The 21,553-nt window shown below is 42.5% G+C and overlaps 1 protein-coding gene across 10 annotated transcripts in view; it reads right to left on the bottom strand.

The window, feature by feature from the left end:
* The window catches only part of DPF3 (double PHD fingers 3), a 188,840-nt gene that overhangs the window by 69,728 nt on the left and 97,559 nt on the right, over positions 1-21,553 (bottom strand). For all 10 annotated transcript variants that reach the window (XR_010303034.1, XR_010303031.1, XM_064147092.1 and 7 more), the window contains one exon: positions 17,379-17,486. Coding sequence is in view for 8 of the 10 variants with exons in the window: in XM_064147092.1 (XP_064003162.1) it covers positions 17,379-17,486 (108 nt within the window). In the remaining 2 variants the exon portion in view is untranslated. The remainder of the gene's footprint in view (positions 1-17,378; positions 17,487-21,553) is intronic.

The following is a 21,553-nucleotide window of genomic DNA, read 5'->3' as shown; positions in this document are numbered from 1 at the left end:
GCAAAGGCTGGGGGCAGGGGGGATGGAATCCCTTAAGAAAGAGGAGACAATGCCTTACTCAAATAGCTGGATTTGTAGCTTTGCTGTGCATGCACAACCAGACTCTCTTTAGCTTGTTACATTCACGGCCAGCACAGTGATTTGTTACCATCCTTGGAACTGATGCATTCACAGCAGTGACCAGAACCAGGTACACTGAAGACAAAGCTCTGCAGGCTCTGTCAGCACAGCTTTGGATCTTCAGAACCCTCACTGCGTTGTCTTCTGATGTCCTGGGGACAGATGCTCACTCTATCACTGTTATGCCTCAATCTTGACATTTCATGGTCCCTACTATTGGAAGAATGGACTAGGATATTAGTGCAATCCAGCATCCATCTGCAGCAAACCTGTCAGTGACAGTTCTTCACTATCCTCTCCCACTCTGGTCACAGAATCATAGAATGGTCTAGCTTGGAAGGGACCTCCAAAGGTCACCTAGTCCAACCCCCTCTGCAGTAAGCAGCAGCATGCTCAACTAGATCAGGTTGCCCAGGTTGCCCGGTGCCTTGTTGAGCCTAACTTTGAGTATCTCCAGGGATGGGGCCTCAACAACCTCCCTGGACAAACTGTTCCACTGTTTTGCCACCCTTATGGCAAAGAACTCATTCCTAATACCCAATCTAAATCTACTCTTCCTAGTTTGAGAGACCTCTTGTCAGCCAGCCCTGGACCTCCCCTAGGCCTGACTACTGATAACATAGACTCCCACAGTGAATCCATAAAGCCAAGCAAATGCCTCTAGAGACTAGTAAAAATCAAATTAAGTTTATTCTTAATCCAAGCCAGATGCAATAAAGCCATGGCGGTAGTGACAATTGGAAGGCTACTCCAGTAACTCTCTGTCTCCCCTGCTAATTCCACCCTCAAACCTCATGCTTGCTATTGCACTCTCCAGGTAAACAGGGACCATGGTGAGAACAATCCAATTACGAAAAGAAAAAAAAAAAAAGAAAGGCAAACTGATTTTAGAAGTGAGAACTCTTGAAAACAAGAAAGTATTTGTTTCTTCAGAAACAAATCATTTGGTGTGGAAAGACTAGCTTTGGAGGACTATCTGCCACTAAGTGAAAACTCTTCAGGTTGGAGCCATGGGATCCTATAAAGATCTGAAATTAATCTTAGGAAACACTTGTTGCAAATTTTGGGCACAATTGAGGTTTCCTCTATTAAGCTCTGGCAGACTAGAAAATTTCAATGCCTCCCTAGCACCTCTTCCTGTAAAGCTACTAATCTTAGAGTGAGGTAAGGAGGAGAAAGTGAAGAGACGGAAGAAGACAGAGGAAGCTATGATATGGGGAACACTTTCACTCTTCAGCCTGGATCTAAACTGCAGAAAAAAACAGAGGACAGTCTCGAATTTTAAGACCTGGATCCAATGGAAAGCTTCTATCAGCTCCCAGCTGAAATATTTCTCAGGAGGCTACAACACAAAAGGAGGGAGAAACAAGTCTGCAGAAAACAGAAGAGGCCTCCAAACAAGAGGTTAAGCATTGCTTAGTTTAACCTATCATCAAAATGTGGACTTTACAAGCAGCTGTATTTCTTTGGCAGACTATAATGCCTCTATAAAATCTCTCAATAAAAAAAAAATACCAACCACCACACACACCAGCCCTCCTGTCAGCTGTCTCTTGGAAGTTCTTTACAGATTTATTTCTCAGCATAGATATAAATCATTGTCACATATAATATACTCTACTTGCTTCTCAAAGACTGCCAACAATATCAGGCTAAATGCTGGATCAGGTAACTACCCTCAGGGCTCAAATCATAAAGGAATATCTCCATTCAGTAATACAATTCTAGCACTCATTTGTGTTCAGGTCACTCTTGCACTTTCACTCTAGGTGGGCTCACATTGCATCAGGACTTCTGCAGCATCAGACAACACTGTAGGGCAGAGGCTGAGGTAACTGTTGGCAGTTTAGAGAACATTCTTTACTACAGTCTCTATTTCTTTGGGCTTTGTGTGAACCTAATAAGGCTTATGGCCTGTTTGGAGTAAGATACTGACTTGGCCTACCTATCTGCAAGTGTTCATATAGATACGCTTACACAGATGGATGAGCCTTTTGACCCATCAGAAGAATCAGAATGTGATTATTGCCCAGTGACCAGACAGCTATCAGCAAACACCATTCAGCCCCACAAGACACAGCTGGCCAGGTCACCCTGACACCGCACACGTTGTAACAGGGAGTGGACCTCCATTGCAATGACAGCACTGAATAAAACCACTCATACTGAATGCAGGCTCATACATAAACCATGTGTAAAACCAGCCATGCTGTAACCTTGCCACAAATTCTGTGAGACTCTGCATAGCTTCTCGTCCTTCTTATCAGGGACAGTGGAGGGGATACCTTTAGTAACAGATAAATCTCTGTAATGCAGTTATCTCTCAACTGCAGTACACAAGCATCCCAATTAATTCAGTCCAGGCCTAGCAGAGCCGGCACTAAGCCAGAGCTGATAAACCTGCCAAAGCCAATCTGAGCCCTGCAATGATTCTTGGGAGGCTGCTCCGCACCTTCTCATGCTCCGGACCAAAGGGGATATTTGCTTCAATGCAGTGCTGAGCTCTGGCTGGCTCCACATGCCTGCAGAATGCTGCAGCTCCACTAATGAGGACCTTCTAAAATCTAGAGTGCTGGGGAGCAGGCAGAGGCACCCAGCCAGCTCTAAAGGCATCAGCAAGGATGCAGCAAGGCTTTTTAGCACCACTTGGCCAGACTACCAGTGTCCCCACCCTGATTCTGCATCTGTCTGCAGAACTCCCACTTGCAGAAAGCCCACACTCAGCAACCCAGGCAAGTCTGGGAAGCAGGATAGCCACACTGGTGTCGGAAGAAGTTAGCCATGCCAAAAGCAGAGGTCATTCAGCATCTCTGGCTCAGTAAATAGAAAGCCTGCATAAATTACTGAAGAACAGAAAGGCTACAGCAAAGTGTCAATAATTTCAGGACGGCATAAGGAACAATCACCCTAGATGATGCCCTAGGCATCACTGCTGTCTCACCATGTGGTCTCGCACCAAAGTCTAAAAAAGGTACCCTCTTCTTTTCCATCACCTGCCAAATGAAGATAGTTTTCATCTATCCTCTGGGGTTTGGTAGGGCTTGTTAAATATTCATAGGCATTCAGGCATTCAAACAAAACATGCCAAAAATGCAAGGTGCTCTTACAGGTTCTCACAAAGCCACATTTAAACACATTTGTTTTCTGGACAAGAAAAAGACTGAAAAAAGGCAAGATCGTTTCCACAGATACCTGATTTCTGTGGCCAATCTACAAATTCCAAGGAATGAGGATAATATTTACTCATATAGTAAGATGCACCTGACAAATGAAGCTATATAATTGTAAAATGTTCCTATAAGACAGAAGGCCTGTAACAGAAAAATGCTATGAGATGCTAGTAGATATCTTTCAGAAATGGAAAAGAACAAAGGAAATCATCTACTGAGATGCTCAGATCTCTTGCCACAAAAAGGCAAGAAATTCCAAGAGACCTATACAGTGTTTAGACAAAAAGGTGAACTCTAGAATTAATAACAGAATGGTAAACAGGAAGATTAATGGCACCAGAGAAAATGCAGATGGTGAAGCCCAGCCTGCAGGCTCAGCAAGACTCTGAACAGGGAGGGGGGAAAAGGCAAGGTGTAAACAAGGTGACCTTCAAAGCCATGGGAATGCCTGCCAACAGGCCAGCCAGAGGGCATCCCGAAACACAGATGTGCCATCTGGGGTAGGCTGTCTCATGATAACATCAACAAGATTTGTCTGCTTCAAAATTTGCAGGGAAGCAAAAATCTGTAGCAGCTGAAAATATGACCACTCGCTCAGAAGGGGCACAATCAAACACACAGGTTGGAAAAGGATGATCTCTATTTTGTAAAGAAAATGTGAAAGAATTCCCTGAATTCTCATGCCCACTTGTAAAGCCTTCCCCCACAGTGGTTTTCACTACACAATTTTTTTCCATGAGGGTTTATGCTTTAGGTTTATGGCTAAAAAGAAAAAAAAAAAAAAAAAAAAGAAAACCTCAGCACAAACTGCAAAGCAGCTCTTTAAACCCAGAATGGTATAAATTTTCCCCATCTTGGCATAAGTCTACTCACTCCAGATGGCATATCTGGGTTGAAGGTAGGTAAAGACTCCTCAGACATCTCTGTGTCCAATATCTGCTTTTACAGAGCTCCCTTGTGCCATCCTCAGTACTTACTTTCGCCTACAGTCTCCTAATAAGCTTTGTGTATGACTGGAAGACCTCAGCTCTTTGATTACAGTAAAAAGTGGGAAAGAGAAAGCTTCTACCACAGTTCTGCAGTGGAGTGTGACTCTTTCAGACCTGATGCTCAAATCATGGAGATCAACCAGGAAAATTAAGAAGTAAATGCAACCACACTTCTTTTTTAACATACATCAATCAAATACCACAGTGGGACAGTGCTAAGGGGAGCAATGCTTCTACAAATGCCTTCTACAAATTAAGACAAACACCTTCTGCTATCATAACCAGAGGCAAGAATTTCAGGGGAAAACAAGAATTTCTGGGGGAAATCAACCACACTGCAGCTCACCATGGAGAAAAAGCAGACTCTACCTGTGGGTGTCCAGCAAGTAGTGAATTCACACACTTCTTTTCCTTCCTTCCTGGTTCAAAGGACGTAAAATCTGAGCATTTCAGGCAAAACCTGGCCCATCTGAGTCCAGCACTGAAATTGGTTAATGTCTACAAGCAGACATTTCTTAATGGTTTTAGTTTTGATGGGCTACATATCAACCACGACAAAGATATTCAGCATGACCTCCAGTTTCACACTAGGACCCAAAGGTGCTGGATGAGCTCAGGCACCTAACGCAATGCCTGCACAGCCCCAGTGCTGTCACATCAAGGAGGCTTAACTCAAGTGAGCTTGTGATTGCTGACAGGAGCTGCCATCATGGCACTGAACATCAGTACATAACTTTCTCCAGAAAGCCTCATCATGTGGCTCAATTGATTGCTTTTTGAATAGAACAGGAAGGGAGAGATGAAGTACACACCTGAAAACACTAAGATGACATTGAGGAAGGAATCAGGAAGAATCAGGGAGGAAAGCAGCAAGATGGAGGAAAGCTATTATATTCATTCTCCTTGTCTACTGCAGGTAAACTATGGCAGACTTGTTCTGAAAACTGACACAGAAAAATCTGGAAAATGGAAGCTCTGGGCCTTGAACTAAGCTTTTTCAACATCTCTCTCCTGGGCCCTTTCTACACCTTACAAAACACAGTGAAAGCAGAGGATAATGGGGAAAAGGGAGAGATAGCCATGCAAGGGAAAAGCAAAGGGAAACAGAATAGTTGCTCTTCTCTCCTTTCCCTCTGCTCAGCTCTGATTTCCCTTTGTTCATCTAATGTTGAGCCAAGCTAAGCCAAAGGAGCTGCCGTGCTGGGCTGCAAGATTGATGGCTGCAGGCACACTCCACAGTGAAGAGACGGATGACTGGTCATTTCCCGCGATGCACTGAGAAACATCCATCCTTGCAGCCATGCTGAGCCCATTTGTGCTCCTTTTGAAAAGAGAGATAAGCACGAGCAGCCAGAGGCACACGAGTGTCCTTCTTCCTCTGAAGGACACAGTTCTAGTCCTCTGGGTTCCTTGAGAAGGTCGTTCTGTCCATCCCTGAACATCTGGCTGTGGGATTTGCTAACTCTCTCCCTCCCCCAGCAATCATCCATCTATTAGAGCGCAGCGCAGGTCGGAAGAAAACGGTGAAGAGAATGGTGTGACAACCTCATCAATCTACAGCTACACGCTTGGCTATTTAGTTTTCTTTACACTATTCCTAAATGTGGGGGAGGGGGGAAAGAACTGGTACTAGTATGAAAGAGTGAATTGTGAAAATGGCAATGTGGATTGGAGTTCAGTCCTTATGACTATTAAAATGTTGTGCATGTACTAAAGCAGTAGGGAACTAATTAAGATTCAGGATTGAAAAGCAAAACAAAAAAGTTGGATGCACTCTTGTTCCATCTGTAGCACTTGCTGAGAGTTCAGATGTACTTGGGGCATCATCTTTAGTGCAGAGAGGTTAATATTTTTATTTTGCTCATTCAGATATTAACAGAAACCTCCCTGGAAGAATATACTGTAAGTATATTTATAGTGCCAAACTTGGTATAGCAGCTTCAGAGGCACAAAGCACTTAATCCTGACTCTTTCTATTTAGTTAATAGTGTCTTTGTCTGCTGATACTGTCCTGATCTATAGCATTGCTCACAGAGACAGCCCCTGTGTCTCTAGTTCTCTTGCCTTGCTGCTGGCTCACTTAGGCAATGAGCATTACACAGCAGATGTGCCCATAGCATCATTTACAAATACAGAACCACTCCAGAAATTCCCGTAACTAGGAACCTCACTTTGTCAGAGTAGCACCTATCTGTAACTGTGTCATTCACAGACATTGCACCAGGCAAGTCATGAGAAGATAAAAGCATTAGCCATCTCTCACCAACACAAACAAATGAGTCTCTGGCTTTAAGTGTTTAAATGGAGTTTTAGCACTCTGACTGTCTGGGCCAGCTTTTATTCCCATCATGCAATGCTGTTCATTTTAGGCCAACAACAAAAAGATTTTCACTATAGCTCTCTAGGACATGCACAGTATATTAATCATGGTCATATGTGTTCCCAAGACATCAGCCCCATACTTCCCAAGGGCAAACTTATGCACTCAGAAGTGCATCATTTCCATCAGGAGGAGGAAAGTTTTCATCCTTTCTCCTGCATTAAGAACCACAGCTTTAGCTGATAGAAATTGCTGCTCAGTGTAGGTTTTAATGGAACTATACCTACCTACAACAGCTAAGGTCCTGGCCCTGAGTTACCTTGTTTGTTGAAGGGGAATCATGCTCCAAGTGCATCCTAAGTGAGATAGATCTCTGGTCTGGAAGACATTGCACAAAAAAAGCCATATTCATCTATCCTGTTCGTTCTTCTCCTTCAAATACACATTGCACTGACACTCCTCTCCCCAAAGAGTTCATGACTGGGAATGGATATCATGGCAAATACCAATGGTGTCAGAATCACAGAACCCTGAAGCCTTAAACACATGTAATAAACTATTAAGCAATCAAATGCAAAACACAGGGAATATTTAAATTAATTGTAATCTAAATACTTAATATCTTTCAGGTACAAGCTGATTATGAGGCTTTACTCCAGAGAATGTGAATGACAGTCTGAAGACTTCCACCAAGGAAGGTGGTGGGAGGTGCAGAGATGTGGGAGGAGATGCCATAACACTTTCCCTTCTCTCTCAGCAAACCCATAAAGCCTGGCTTGTCAGATTTCCAACTGGACTTTATATTAACCTTTATTGCTCATTCCTTCATATTACACACCAGAAACATAGCACCTATAACTTCATACTACAAAATAGTTTCATTTGCTATGTATCACGAGAACAACTAAATTGAATTAAAGCTTTTTTAAAATCGTATTTTGAACATAGTAATATTCTAGACTCTCTTTGATTTTTTTTAAAACATTTTCTTCCATAAAATACTATGCAGGTTCTGCTACACAGTTGATCTAGTAGCCACTGACTTTGTTGGGCTCTGTCATGTCTTGAAGAATGATGAGTTCCAAACCTGCAAGTCTGGTCCATCTTGATGCTTTACATGTGGATTCAATTTTAAGCATGTGACAAGTCCTATTAATTACAAAAAGATCACTCATGTCCTTAAAGCCCAAGCTCAGGTGCTTTCCTTGTCTGGAGTTAGACAGCTTGGCATCTTACAAGACTAAGCCCTGGAGACTTGATCCTATAAACTCTGTTTCATGTGATTACCAGAGAACTGCCAGGATTACTCACAAGAATGTAGAAAATACACACAGTGAATTAGATAAAAGACACCCATTTCCTAGAATCTTGTGTCCTGTACTTGCATCTAAACTCTTCTTGCGCTTCACAAAAATCTGTTTGCCAATGCAGCTTATTCTTTTTTTGGTGCAGGCTACACTAAGTAAAGCACCAGGAAGTTTGCCAGCAAAGCTGTTCAGGTTCAGCTCTGGCTGCAAAATTCCTTTAGGGCAGACAGCTCCTCAACCGCCTCTCCCCTTTGCCAGAGAGCTGAGGACTTGCGCCTTGAGAGAAATGAATCTGCTGAGCTCCAGCATTGCCCCAGGTACTATCCCTTGGCACTGCAACACGGGTTCCCATACCCATTCCTCCTGACACACCTTGAGGGAACTTGCCTTGCTTGGACAACCCACTCCTAGCCCCCTCCCCAGCTCAGAGTGCCAAAACACCCTTTCAAAAGCCACCTTTTCTCTAAAGAGAATCCCATCCTCAGCTCACCTGCACACCTCTCTTTTTAAGGTTAAATCTGCTTACTTCAGAAGTCATCCTGATGGTTATTTACAAAATTAATGTTAACTTCCTACCTCTCCTAGTAGGAACAATATGTCTCCTAGAGACACAGCATTCACAGTGAGGCCTTGGCAGCTTAATAGGCACATGCTGCAAAACCTCTTCCCAAAGACGTGTCCTAGCAGCCAGATGTAGGTCAAACTCACAGTAGCCAAGGAAAGCAAAAGAGCAAAGTAACGGGCTGGATAACACAGAAAATGTGGTGGCACCTTAAGATCCCTCGCAAGCAGCCCAGGTGTTCCAAGCCACTGCCATCTCAGTTGCCCGAGCCCTCCAAACTTTCCTCACCTCCTGCAAATCAAACCCCAAGAGATGAGTTGCAGTCATACTGCAGAGGCTCTGAAGAGGTCCTAAGCACAACTAATTCCTTCAATTTAATGGTCTACTGTAGTTGACCAAAACATTTTTCAAGAGTCTGGCTCCAAAGTCATCGTAACTCCATTTTCACAAATATACTAAACACAGCAGGTGGAAAAATCACCTCTAAGTGGCTGCATTGCTTCAGAAATTACAACAGCTTTGTGGCTGTGGGTCACTACAGAGGCAGTCTAGGTTCTCATTCTCAGGGACAAGACCCAGAGAACTCAAATACTCAGATTTAACATTTTCCATAATCACCTTATCTCATTCAATTGCTGCCTCTACCTTAGCCTGATGACTACAGCCAGAGGGCTCTGGTTTCAATGGGCTTTTGATCAAAACCTAGGGAGGTTCCAAAGCTCGGTGGCTCCTTCACACAGCTTTCTCCTAATTACACAAACTGGCTCAGCCACACATGAAGCAGGAGTAATCCCAGGTGATTCATATGAGCAATCCCAGCTAAACAACAGTTCTCCTGCTAAAATGGTGCATATAAAGTACTTGTAGTGACCTGTTCCAGATCCCACAAATGAAAGAAAAATTATGTACACAAATCCTGTAAATTCTAGCAGCATGACTGTGGACTAAAGCAGCAGAAACACTATTTTTGTTTTCTTTACTGGACTATATATAGAACATTATTTGCTTTTCTAGAAATCAGCGTGGTTTATTTCCATACCTACAAATCATGAAACCCCATTTGGGGAAAAATACTCACATCCTTGAGCCTACTGACCAGAATTACTCTAAGAATTGGCAGTTTATCACATGTAATATCCAGCAAGAACAACGCATGATTTGAAGGAGAAGTTACCACAGCCCCGGCAGCCATGACATACAGAAGCCCAGTTCCGCACTGGGCAAAACACAGCAAGAAAAGTTACACTGTGCAAAACCAGAGATATTTTTCTGACACATTGCACAGCTACCCTTGCAAAAACTGGCTCAACAGTTCTCCTATAGTGAGTCTCTTTATTTGTATATATATATGTGTGCAACACAGTACTTGTTCTTCATCACCATCCTGGTACACATAAGCTCAGGTTTTGCACCAGAGCTCATGTACTTTCACACTACCTTTGCTTCATGCTGATGGCCAAAATATTTAATACTGCCACTTTGAAGGTTTGGCAAGTGGCATGTTTTATACTTCCAGTCCTTTAAATAAAAGAGTCTCCCCTAGCCCTCAAGTACTATCCAGAAATATTTACTAACTACCCATTAGGAACTTCTCTGTGATGGACAAGTGCCTTTTAGCATCTCCATTTTACACATGAAGAAGCTGAGAGAAAAAGACATACGCTGTTATCCCTGGTGCTGTGTAGACCCGTACTGGGTACAGGCAATGCAAGAACATGATAGTGAGGCAGAACATTAAATGCAGAGTTTGGAAGCTCTACTGCAGACTGGCAATGAGACAAAGATACTTCACTGTAGGACTTCTACATAACAACTGAGTGACAGTGAAGACATGCAGAAAGTGACAGGTATTCTTACTAAGAAAGCATACTTTATCTGACCAGAGATTTGGGCCAGCAAGAGAGTCTACTGTGGGAAGAATTTAGAGGTGCTGGATGAGATTGAATATAAGCTGGTTAAATATGTGTGTGAAAGGAAGAAACTAATTCACAAGAGATCCCACACTGAGTTTTCCCTTGGTGGCAAAGCCACCTTTTCTAACCCAGGCCATCGCTGGGTATGTAAGTGCCACAGAACAGCAGCTCTTGTCTGTGGTGCCATGTCTGGCTGTGAACAATCTGAAGGCAAGATTAGTGGAAAATTGGAACCTCCTTTTTTGATTCAGTAGCACAAATGGATCCATCTGTAAGCTGCAGTCTTAGCTGATGAGTAAATACCTACTTAAATTTAGGCAAATACTTTGGTACTTTGCTGAATAAGAAGTGCAAAGGAGAGAACCCAGCAGAAATTAGTGTTTGTTTTAGTATAAATAAAGGCTAAAGCTGGTTAAAAAAAAAAAAAATCCCCATCTGCATGAGAGGTTCCAAATTTGCTAAAGAAATCACAGGAAAAAGAAAAACAGTTGTGGTTCTTGGGGATTCCTACAGTCATGGTGAATGTTTCCTTTTCCTTACACACTGAAACTCCCTATTGATCCCTTAAAAAATCAAACCTAAACCAAACCCCCAATGGCCTCCAGCATTCCTACTCCCCAATCTGGATTTGTAGTATTAAGCTTCATTTTACTGCAAAGTGCTACCAAAGCGTGTCATATGTAGATACAAGATAGAGCAGCCTTGGGATTCAGCATGGCCAGAGTGCAGTTGTGCATTGTAACACATCGAATGAGAACTGAAAATTATTCACCCTCTCTGTCACAAAAAGTTCAGTCTTTTTTTCAGTTTCTTCTACAACAAGATGCCAAAACCAACCAACCAACCAAAAAACACAACAAAAACCAAACGGATGGGAATGGGTGAAAATGAGATCTGCTCTAGCTCAACCAGAAACTACAGGAGCCATGTGGATACACTCAGTAAAATTCTTTGATGCAGCTCATGCAGCTTCTCCCAATATGAAGCTCATCATTATCCACATTCCGTGATGTTGAGTGGTTTGACATTTGACCTATTGTTTGCCTAACACTTGACCCAAATACGCCGCAGAAGTGCCGCTTTGGCACCACCTACTACAATCAACTCCTGTACCTAACATACAACCATTTGAAAACAGGCTACTCCTGCCCCAGAAGAAAATCGGGTAAAAAGTGGACTCACGGAGCAGGCTCGGCTTCTCTCCTCCCCTAGTTTTACACCCACAGAGCCGCGCTCGTTTCTGCGAAGGGAGCTCCTGGCTCGGCTCAGCGGAGCAGCGGCAGAGCCGAGCTCTGTCCGTGCCGAGCGCACGCTGCTCGCTGCTCCCTCTGCTGGCCTCCGGCACCGCCGGCTGCTGCGGGAGCAGCCCCGGCACAGCAGTCGGCACAGGCACAGCCCGTTACGTTACAAGCCAAACTACTTCCAAATGCAGAGAAAATACAAAGCAGATTTAAAAAAACCATTTTAATGCCACAATTCTGGAGGGCAGGCAGGAGAAGTCACATGACTCGGTAATGGGCTGCTGAACTCCATCTTGCTTGAAGACTCTAGACCAAGTAGTCAGAGAACAAAAGTTGCTTCTCTGCAGGCTGTCATGTCATACTTGACCAAACCTAGGGCTTATGACAGCAAATGTTTATAAAAGCCATGAACAATTAGAGAAAGAAAAAAAGGCAAAAAAGCAAGCTCTGCACAAAAGTATCTTTGGTAAACTCTCATCTGCAGCAACCTGTCAGAAGTCTGAACAATGCATACATTGATATCACAGCCCCTTCAGGAATATCATATCCAATCACCTGAATTTTACAGACACACTCTGATTTGGCACCAGAATTATTCTGCTGTCCTAAGACAGTCTTAATGTATCTCAAAGAGGAGCCAGAGGCATATATATATTATATATATATAAAATATGTCATATGAGGAACATAAACTTTCACCACAGAGAAGCTTCTGTGTATCTTAAACAGTAGCAAAACTTTTTAGTTAAGATCTGCCTTTCCTTACAACCTTCACAAAGAAACAACCCTGCTGTTTTCTAGTACTGATAAAGAGCCAACATGTGTTTGTGTAAAAATTGCTGAAATCAAAAGTGAAAGTTGTCAATATTAATTGGCCTGAGAAAAAAAATATAAATTCTCCTGAAATCAGTGTTTTGAATTAATTTTAGGCTCTAGCATCTTTGTGCAACACCGAACCTAGCAACCAAGGAAAGCAACAAAAATATGGAACTCAGGAGAACTGAGCTCTTCCTGAACTCCTAGGTCTGACTTCCAGCTCTACCACAAACCTCAGGTTAAACCTTCACAGAAGTAGTTTCTTATCCTCATCACTCATGTCTCCTTTTTGGAATTGAAATGCTTCCAAATATTTTATACTTGGACTATATGATCTACAGTAGAGTACAAGAAGCCTTTGCAATAAGTCCCAAGACAAAGATCTAATATGTTGCTTGAGTGTCCTGTATGTGACACTGATGTGAATTCTTTCCCTTGCTTTTTAATTTCTTCTTGGTGAAGTGCCTCATCTTAAAGAGTATGGACCTCTGCAGACAGACTGAGCATCTTCAACAAGAGTTGAAGGCACTCATCACTTCCCAGGAGAAACACAGTACCTTGTACAGACAGACACAGTTTCTACAAGGTAAACTGATATGGTTGAAAGAGATAATAGCTTATCTGTAAGGAGTCCATTCATTCATCCACAGGCACACTCATATAGGTATACCCGATATGTCAGATTAAAAATAGCTCAGGCATTGTTTAAGTGGCATCTAAAAAATCTGTTACCAGTACTTGCCTCTAACAATTCTACCATGGTTCATAACAGCAAATGAAAAATACTTGTGTTTACTTTTCCCTCTTCAACAGCTAGTAGGAAAAAGAAACAAACAAACAACCCAACCAACCAGCATTTTCTCAACTGCTCTGAGATAAGTAACAGGACAGCTACAGGCACAGGACGCTAGCTCACTCTCACCACAGCAGCAGCGCACACAAGTTCTACTCCACACCCTCCAAGGGGGTGGAATGCTGCCTCCTATGAGACCTCACTGTGGGCTATCAGTGAACTGAGACAAAAGCTTTCCAGTCATATTATTTGCACACATGTAGCACATGAAATAAAAGCTCTGTGCGCACATATGTACATATCTGTATTTAGCTACCCTGTAAAACTGAAGTAGGACACTAACAATTTAACTTTCACCAGAGTTTTTTGCCACACACCCCCTATCTGTTCTCATCTACCTGACTGTCAGCAGGGTTTACTGTAGGTAATGCCACTGCCATGACATTGATACCTGGCCCAACATAGAATCATACTAGCCAGTACCACAAAATCACTAAGTATATAGGACAAAGTGCAACTGAGATTTCAAAGAGCCTTGGGTGTAACCAGGGATCACTATTTTGTCTCTAATCCTCGTTTTTCCAGCTGCTCTGACATTAATGAGAATCCTACTGCTTGCTTTTGTGGCAAGGTTGTAGTAAGAGAGTTAGAATTTCTCCCTCTTCTCCCATTGCTCTGGAAGAACAGGCTATCCAGCCCAGCTCAATCCATTCCCAGATTCACAGATCTCCCTTGCACAGAACAGTCAGTTGAGAAGTGAATGTGGAAGCATGAAGTGCTTTCAGCCCTCCTGCTGTTCTATGCTGAAGTTCCATGCAAATACCATCACCCAGATCTACAGAGAATTAGATTTGCCCATACTTGGTTGAATAGAAGTCTAGTTCATTAATATTATGAGTATCAAGATCTAACAGTTTTTGCACTCTGTACCCAGAAAATCACGGTATTAGCAACATGTCAACATATTGTCCTTAACTGGGCATTTGTTTCAAATATAAACCACTCTTCACAGGAGTCTTGACTGCTACATACAGTCCACACCCATTAAAATTTGGCTGCAGTTGAGCTGTAATGCTTGGTTCTGATATAAACATACCACTGAAAGATGAAGACCATTCCATGTGAAAGACAATGTCAGGAATTCTTAAAGCTCTGATTAATAACATTGACCATATTGCCATTGAAGCACTTCTCATCAGTAGGTTTTGGCAATACTTGACTTCCCCTGCATATCAAGGTGGGGGGACTACAAGATAGGACAGAGGATGCTTAGAAATAGAATTAACAGGAATTTTGCTAGACCCTTGATCAAACAACTTTACTAGAGCAATCCATGCATGTAGCTGAGTGCAATGGCAGAGGAAAATGCAACCTCTATTCCAGTGTTCTGTTCTTTACCACTTTGGCTCTAACTCTTCTTTAAACACTCCTGTTTGAAACGAATGGAAAGAAACAAACCAAGACAAGGAAAACACCATATTCTATTAAGAAGCAAGCAGCAGCTGACCCCCAAAATATTATTACAGTGGACTTGTATTTTACAAAAAAAAAACCCAGGAGATCACTGGAATGTGGTTATTTTCTTCATTAAATTTTGGTATTGCCAAATATGAAACATTCACTCACGTGCACTGCCCAAACCTGCAAGGTACCAACGCTGCAAAAGTAGATTCTAACTGTGCATACTATATTATTATTAAATTCTTTATTATACCCTTGAACCAATGGCAAGACAATAGCTTGATTCTACTTACTGAGCAGCTGGTGACTAGCTATAACTTACCAACACAAAAATCCTAGGCCTTATTATCTCCTGAATTATGTTGCAGTCTTGAACTTCTGGATTCAACTCATTGCTATAATAAGCCACAACAAAAGTCCAGGTGCAGTCCAAGCAAGTATTCACACCCCGTGTGCTCATCTCAGAGTACTGGACAGTCAGCCTTTGAAGCTAGGGTCTTCTTCTGTGTTTGCTACAATGGTGACAGTCACACCAGAACAATTTTGAAACATTTAACAAATATAAAACCTAGTAAAATCTAGCTTTATCCTTAATTTGATCTTGTAGAATTGCACTGCTCACATGTGTTACATAACATATAACCGATTCAACAGCCTCCTATACAAAAATCAGCTACTGGTGTATCATCTGAGCACAAGCTCGCTCTACCTGCTGAGAAGTGTTCTAAAACCTAAGTAGAATATCCAAGCCCTAGATGGAGGGAAACTATGGAATGCTAATACTAGGTTTCTTCCAAATTTATTTCACATGTCCTCCAGTTGTGATTTTAAGGGATCTTAATTTCCCAGTATTTGCTCCACACCATCATCCAATGTTTAACTGAGGAATAAAGAGGTCAGCCTAAGGGAGCTTCCTAGGTCCAGCATTAGGTACCACCACTGTATCCCACTTCAAATGCACAGCATTTCTGCTGACAATTTTGAAAACAAATCACCTACTTTCTTTCTTGATTTGTCTTTAATGGAAATCCAATGTTTTCTAAGGCTTATATTTTCAAATTAGAAAAGAGAAAAATCCATGTTTTGGCTAATGAGTCTATTCTGGATCTGCACAGATGGAGTGAAATCATTTTGTGGTGTAAATGATAAAGGAAGTTAATCGTTAGACAGAAATTGGTTGGAAAATAGATTTAAATGGTAGAGCACTATAACTTGCCTTATTTGGCTGCCACTGGCAATGCAACAAAAGTAGCACTCCTGAGATGTTTATGGCAAGGGAAAAACACAGAGACAGACATGCTGAGGTCTCTTTATCTGATAACTTTGTGGTTAATTGCCTTTCATGCCCTGTGGCATGGAAGATGCACTAATTTGGCATTCAGTTGAGTACAGCAGAGAAGCATAATGCAAACAAAGAAGAGTCAAACTCTACACTAATGCTTTACCTTACTAAATTAACAAAGCACAGCAGCACTGCCATCTTTGCAAAGTCTGGGGTAGACATTTCTATGAGCCAGAATCATCTTCTTCCTACAGTCCAGCCTCATTTCCACCAGTGTACATGCCTGATTTCACCAGTTCTTTCCAAGTGGCTCTGCTGTGAGGTCTGGTTTTCTTTGCTGGCTGAGATTTTGCCCTTAGTCTGACCCAGCTTGAGTGGTTACAGGCACTTCCTTCTTTTGTTCAACTGTCTGCTGACAACTCCTGTATTGAAGGTAGGGAGACTCCAAAAGCTGCTTCTACCAAAATCAACATGAATTTTGCCTCTGATATTGCTGGGTTCATAGCTTGCCTTTGTTGCCCCTTTCTCTCTTTTCGCCAACTACTGCATAGAGGCAAAGTCATCAGTTCCCAGACACCTTCTTCTGTCAAATAGATTCCTTTAATATTCTTAATTTACATGTTGGGGGTTCTCCTGTACTTTTTATACTGGCAGTGTTTCAAATACAGCTGCAAGTACTTGTGTTGCCTCTTTCTCACAATAGTTGATCCCAAATACAGAAAAATTTTATTACTAACCACAGAGAAGAATGCACAAGACTCTGGTCTACCTGACACAGCTGTAGCTCCTCCACATCTGCTTTACAGTCAATCCTTCAGCATTCAGACTCATCACTTCCTATAGTTTACTTGTGAGAGAAGGGTACCAAGGACAAGAAGAATGGACTATGGTACACAAACAGACACGCACATGTGGCATATGCTCACTAATTTGTATTATTTGCTCTTTATAATCAGGTCACAGCCCTGGTCTCCAGCCCTATTATGAGAAATCTTATCAGTGTACTGTTCCACGCACACAGTAGGTTTCGGTTTTTTTTCACAAAGATTAGTCAGTAGATGCCAAAGCAAACTTTTGTTATTAACAAAACACTGAGAAAATCATTAGCAATACATTGATTCTTTACATCCTTATGAATCTGCTAACAGAGGCCAGGATTCGACACTACAGAAAGTAAATTCAGCATTCAATACAAGTTGCTCATGTTTTTGTAAGGGAGGAGTTGTGTGCACAAGGTTTGGTGGTTATCATAACAGCAAGCTGCGTAAGATATGAAGATGCAAAGAGAAACAGCTGGAGAGGGGCAAATATGGAGTCCAAGGTCTTAATACCAGGTTTGTGTGCATGCCAGCTGTTCTGCAGCATGGGGGGGAGAGAGTGAGAGAGAGACAAACAAATACTTACCAGGTTTAATTTCCAGCAGCTTCAGCCTGGAATCCTCCGGGGGATGCAAACGCCTCTTTTTGCGCCAGCAACGTGCTGGGTATGTGTACAGCTGACCTGGGGCCAGGCCTGAAGATTAAAAGCAAAAAATAAAAATCATCACATTCCAGTTTGCAAACCACAAACACTGTCTCCAGCATCTTTGTTCTTGCCCTTCCAGCATTTCCTTGTTGGAGGGTTCAATCCTGCAAATCATGAAGCAGAACTGCAAACTCAAGGCATCCAGTGCTCCTGAGGCTCCTCAGCACCTCTTGGGATCAGGCCTACAGAGAATCTAGGTCTCACTTAGACACTTCACTCAGCTCACTGAAACCAGAGCTGCACATAAATAATTTGTGATTTCTTCAGGGTAAATAGAATTTCAGACTCTCCTGGGTCACAGGGGCAATGTCTCCTCCACGGGCAGAGAAAGCCCCTTGGGAGCAAAGAGATGAAGTTCTGACATGCAAATCAGAAGGCACTGATGCACAGAGGAGCTCAGGAAATTTGTGTCTTCCAAGTGGGAGCAAATCAAGATCCATGAGGCCCGGCTATTTGGACTCAACATTTTTGCTTAAATTCTGGACTTGTGCTTGAAGACAGATTCTTCATTGTGGTTATTACCTCCTCATGCCAACATTCTGAATGAGGGAGGAGATACAGCATTAATGTTTATATTACTGCATGCACCACTGAATCACATTTGGCATCGCTGGCTTCTGAGCTGCCCTGGCTCTCCTGAGACACTCCTTAGCCAGCGTTCAAGCTATGCTTTGCTTTCTTGTATTCAGAGCACAGCAGGACCTCGTGAATGCATCACTACTAGGGGCACAGAAGCACACGGCCAAGTGCTTCACATTATCCTCATCTGCTCCAGATACTCATGGCACACAGAAATACCCAGCAAGGCACAGAAAAAGGAATTTCATTTCCCCTCCTGCCCTCTCCATCCTTCAGTTATACTTTGGCTCTTCTGTCCTACTTCTGCTGTTAGTCTTGAACGAACTATAGAGTCTGCAATTCCAGACTCATTGCCCTTAGAAAACAGGTAAGACCACATAAGAGAAGGGTCAGGAACACTATCACCATATCTGAAACTGTATCAATAGTGAACAGATGGACAACATCAAGGGCGTGCCAATAAAGCAGAACAGCTCAAGGGCTCCAAGACAGACCAGAAGTTCTCTCATCCCTTCTGTAGCAGCCAGGAGAATATTAGCTCGGGAACAAAACTGATTCACTGAATCAAATGAGGATAATGAAAAAAACCCAATGTCCTGTTATATGGGGGTAAGTAGGAAGGAAGATGTAACAAATGTTTTCAAGTCATGGAAATAGTCTTGTTGAATCCTGCAAGAGAAGCCTAAGCTTCTGGTTTGAAATATTTCAGTTGCTGAGGACTCCAGCTCAGACCCCAGCACTTTGCACCTACTACTTCCAAGGATTTGGTGCATAAATGGAGCATCTACAGCATACTGGCTGTGTATGAACCAGCAACAGAACACTTGGAAAGATCCTGGCTGGTCCAGGGCACAGAATGCTACCAAAATGGGGCTTTTCATGCCTTTTATTTTGTTGCTGCATCGCTTGCTGGGAATTATACCCACCCTAAGAACACATTTTAGAGTGGGGCACTTAAGACTGGTTTGAGAAAATAATGTGAATAACTAGCACTTCTAGTATTTGGACACACTTCTTCATGGCTCCACTGCAAACAATTGTTATGATGAGGTGGATTGTGCTTGGCTCTGATGTGACTCTTTGAAGAGGTAGAGGCAAGAAGCCTCACCTTTTCATAGCAGGTCCTGTGCAAGAACTTGCTCACAACACTGAAATGGCAATTGCAAGACCAAAGTAACAGGACAAGAAATCAATCCTCCTTGGCACAGGCCTCCACACAGGAGTCATTTGAATAAAGTAAGCACCACAGATCTGAGCATTTTTTCCAGACACAGAGGAGCAAGGATCTGCTGAAGTTTTGGAGCAGTATTGGTTAATGTGGGTTGAATTACATGAAAAAGCACTTCTGGATTCTGCCCAAACAGTGGAAGCCAACCACAGATGCTGAAAGTCCAACAAGAAACAAAGCAGGTGTCCTTGAAAAGACAGAGGTGGGAAATCCTCTTTTCTAGAGGACCTAGAGCCCACTCCTGGTGGCAGATAGATCAATAATAGAAGGATGATCCAACATCCTTGAGGTAAGCTGTTCATATTCACAGTACCCTAGCGCATTAATACATAGCTGTCCAATCAACTTAAAACACATCCTAGATCTTCATCTGATCCAAACCCATTAAATGCTGACTTCAGTTCTTCACCCTGACCCCCATCTGTCACTGTGCTGGCTTACTTCAAGTGTGGATCTTTGATTGTTTACACAAAGGAGAGGCAACAAGGAAGAAGTTAATTCTGAATGCTTTGAACCTAGTTTCTCCACAGCCAATCTTGCAATGTGTATGGAAATAATGCATGGGCAGGTCTTAACATCTTCAGGCCTTGCTTGCTTGTCTCTCCCTCTGGTGCCTTATAGGGCAACCAGAGAAAGTTCCAACCATTTGCTTACAGAGGAAATAGCAGAACCTGCAGTGAGTTATGTTGTTTATCTCATTAGTGTAGGAGAGTCATAACTCAAAGCTGGTGTGAAAGGCCAGGGAGAAGAGGGAAAAAAGAAGGGAGTTATGTGCAGTATTGTGTGAAATTAACCCTGAACTGTTTATCATGAGATGCAGTTTTCTGACTCCTTTAACACAAAGGAGAGCAAGAAACCAGGTTGATATACTGAGATCCTGACTCTTGTCTCTGTTTTCCAAGCCCTAGGTAAGTAAAAAGAGGTCTTTGAGCTTTGCTATTCATCTTTATAATGTTATTCAGGTTAGGATGGTTAAATGGCAGTGAACACAGCACACAGCACAGATACCAGGGCGGTTGGCAGAGAATTTTCAAAGCCCTTCCGTATGACCATGAGCACATGGTGTACAGTCTGAAAACTGGCATGCTGAAACTGTAGAGGGATGCTTTGACCCACCATTATACTACAAGAAATAGGTGATGCAAAGACACCCAAGGGAATGTTAAAACAACTATTAAAGTCAAGAAAGAGGAAAGCAAATTTGAGGGAGGAGGGATGCTTCATTTCACACTGATTATTCTAATTCAAAATAACAAAGGCATCAGATTTGGTGGCTGATGCAGATGCGGGAGGCTTCTTTCACTTAAGATTCTACATGAAGAATGTTTCATCATTAGTTTCCACCACAGACCTGCAGGAGAGATGTCACTAATCCCCTTTTGCAGGCTAAGCTGCCAAACAGTTTGCTGTCAAAAGTGAAGAAAGATTTGCACTTCAAATTTGCTAAAGGTAGTGCAGTAAGCTTGTGGCTGAAAAAGTCAAAGCGTTAAGACCTCTTGGTTTCTGATATGATACAGTAACACTGTAATGATGATTTCTGCTAAGCATGCAGGCACAAATGAGACCCACACAAGACTTTGTCTTGTATGCTTGTAGCAGACGCTCTTGCCCAAACATTACTTGAGGTTATAGGGGATGAATACCTACTGAAAACTGTGTTCAAAAGGATAAAAGAGCAGCACCTTGCTCACAACCAGATGCTGCTAAATCAGGAATTCCTTGAGTAAAGGAATTAGAGAAAAGACAGACAGACAGACAGACAGAAAGACAGACAGACAGACAGACAGACAGACAGACAGACAGACAGACAGACAGACAGAAAGACAGACAGACAGAAAGACAGACAGACAGAAAGACAGACAGACAGAAAGACAGACAGACAGACAGACAGACAGACAGACAGACAGACAGACAGAAAGACAGACAGACAGAAAGACAGACAGACAGAAAGACAGACAGACAGAAAGACAGACAGACAGAAAGACAGACAGACAGAAAGACAGAATCTGGTTTTGCCACGGCATAGTCTCTTAGGAACAGGAAATTTTCGACTGAAACAAAAATCCAGCTGTGGACATGAAGCCCAGAACCTCAGACAACTTCCAACTTGTAAACCACATTCAGCAGTTCCAGATTACCGCAGCAGTTTTTGGCAGCTGAAGCATTCTCAGGATATTTTTAACACTGGTAAAACACCTGTTGCCTCCTGCAGCAGAAGTAGCTACATTTTATTATAGGAGGAGTTTTC

Source organism: Pogoniulus pusillus, chromosome 1 (assembly GCF_015220805.1).
Source record: "Pogoniulus pusillus isolate bPogPus1 chromosome 1, bPogPus1.pri, whole genome shotgun sequence".
NCBI lineage: Eukaryota > Metazoa > Chordata > Aves > Piciformes > Lybiidae > Pogoniulus > Pogoniulus pusillus.
This window is presented reverse-complemented; position numbering and strand designations above follow the sequence as displayed.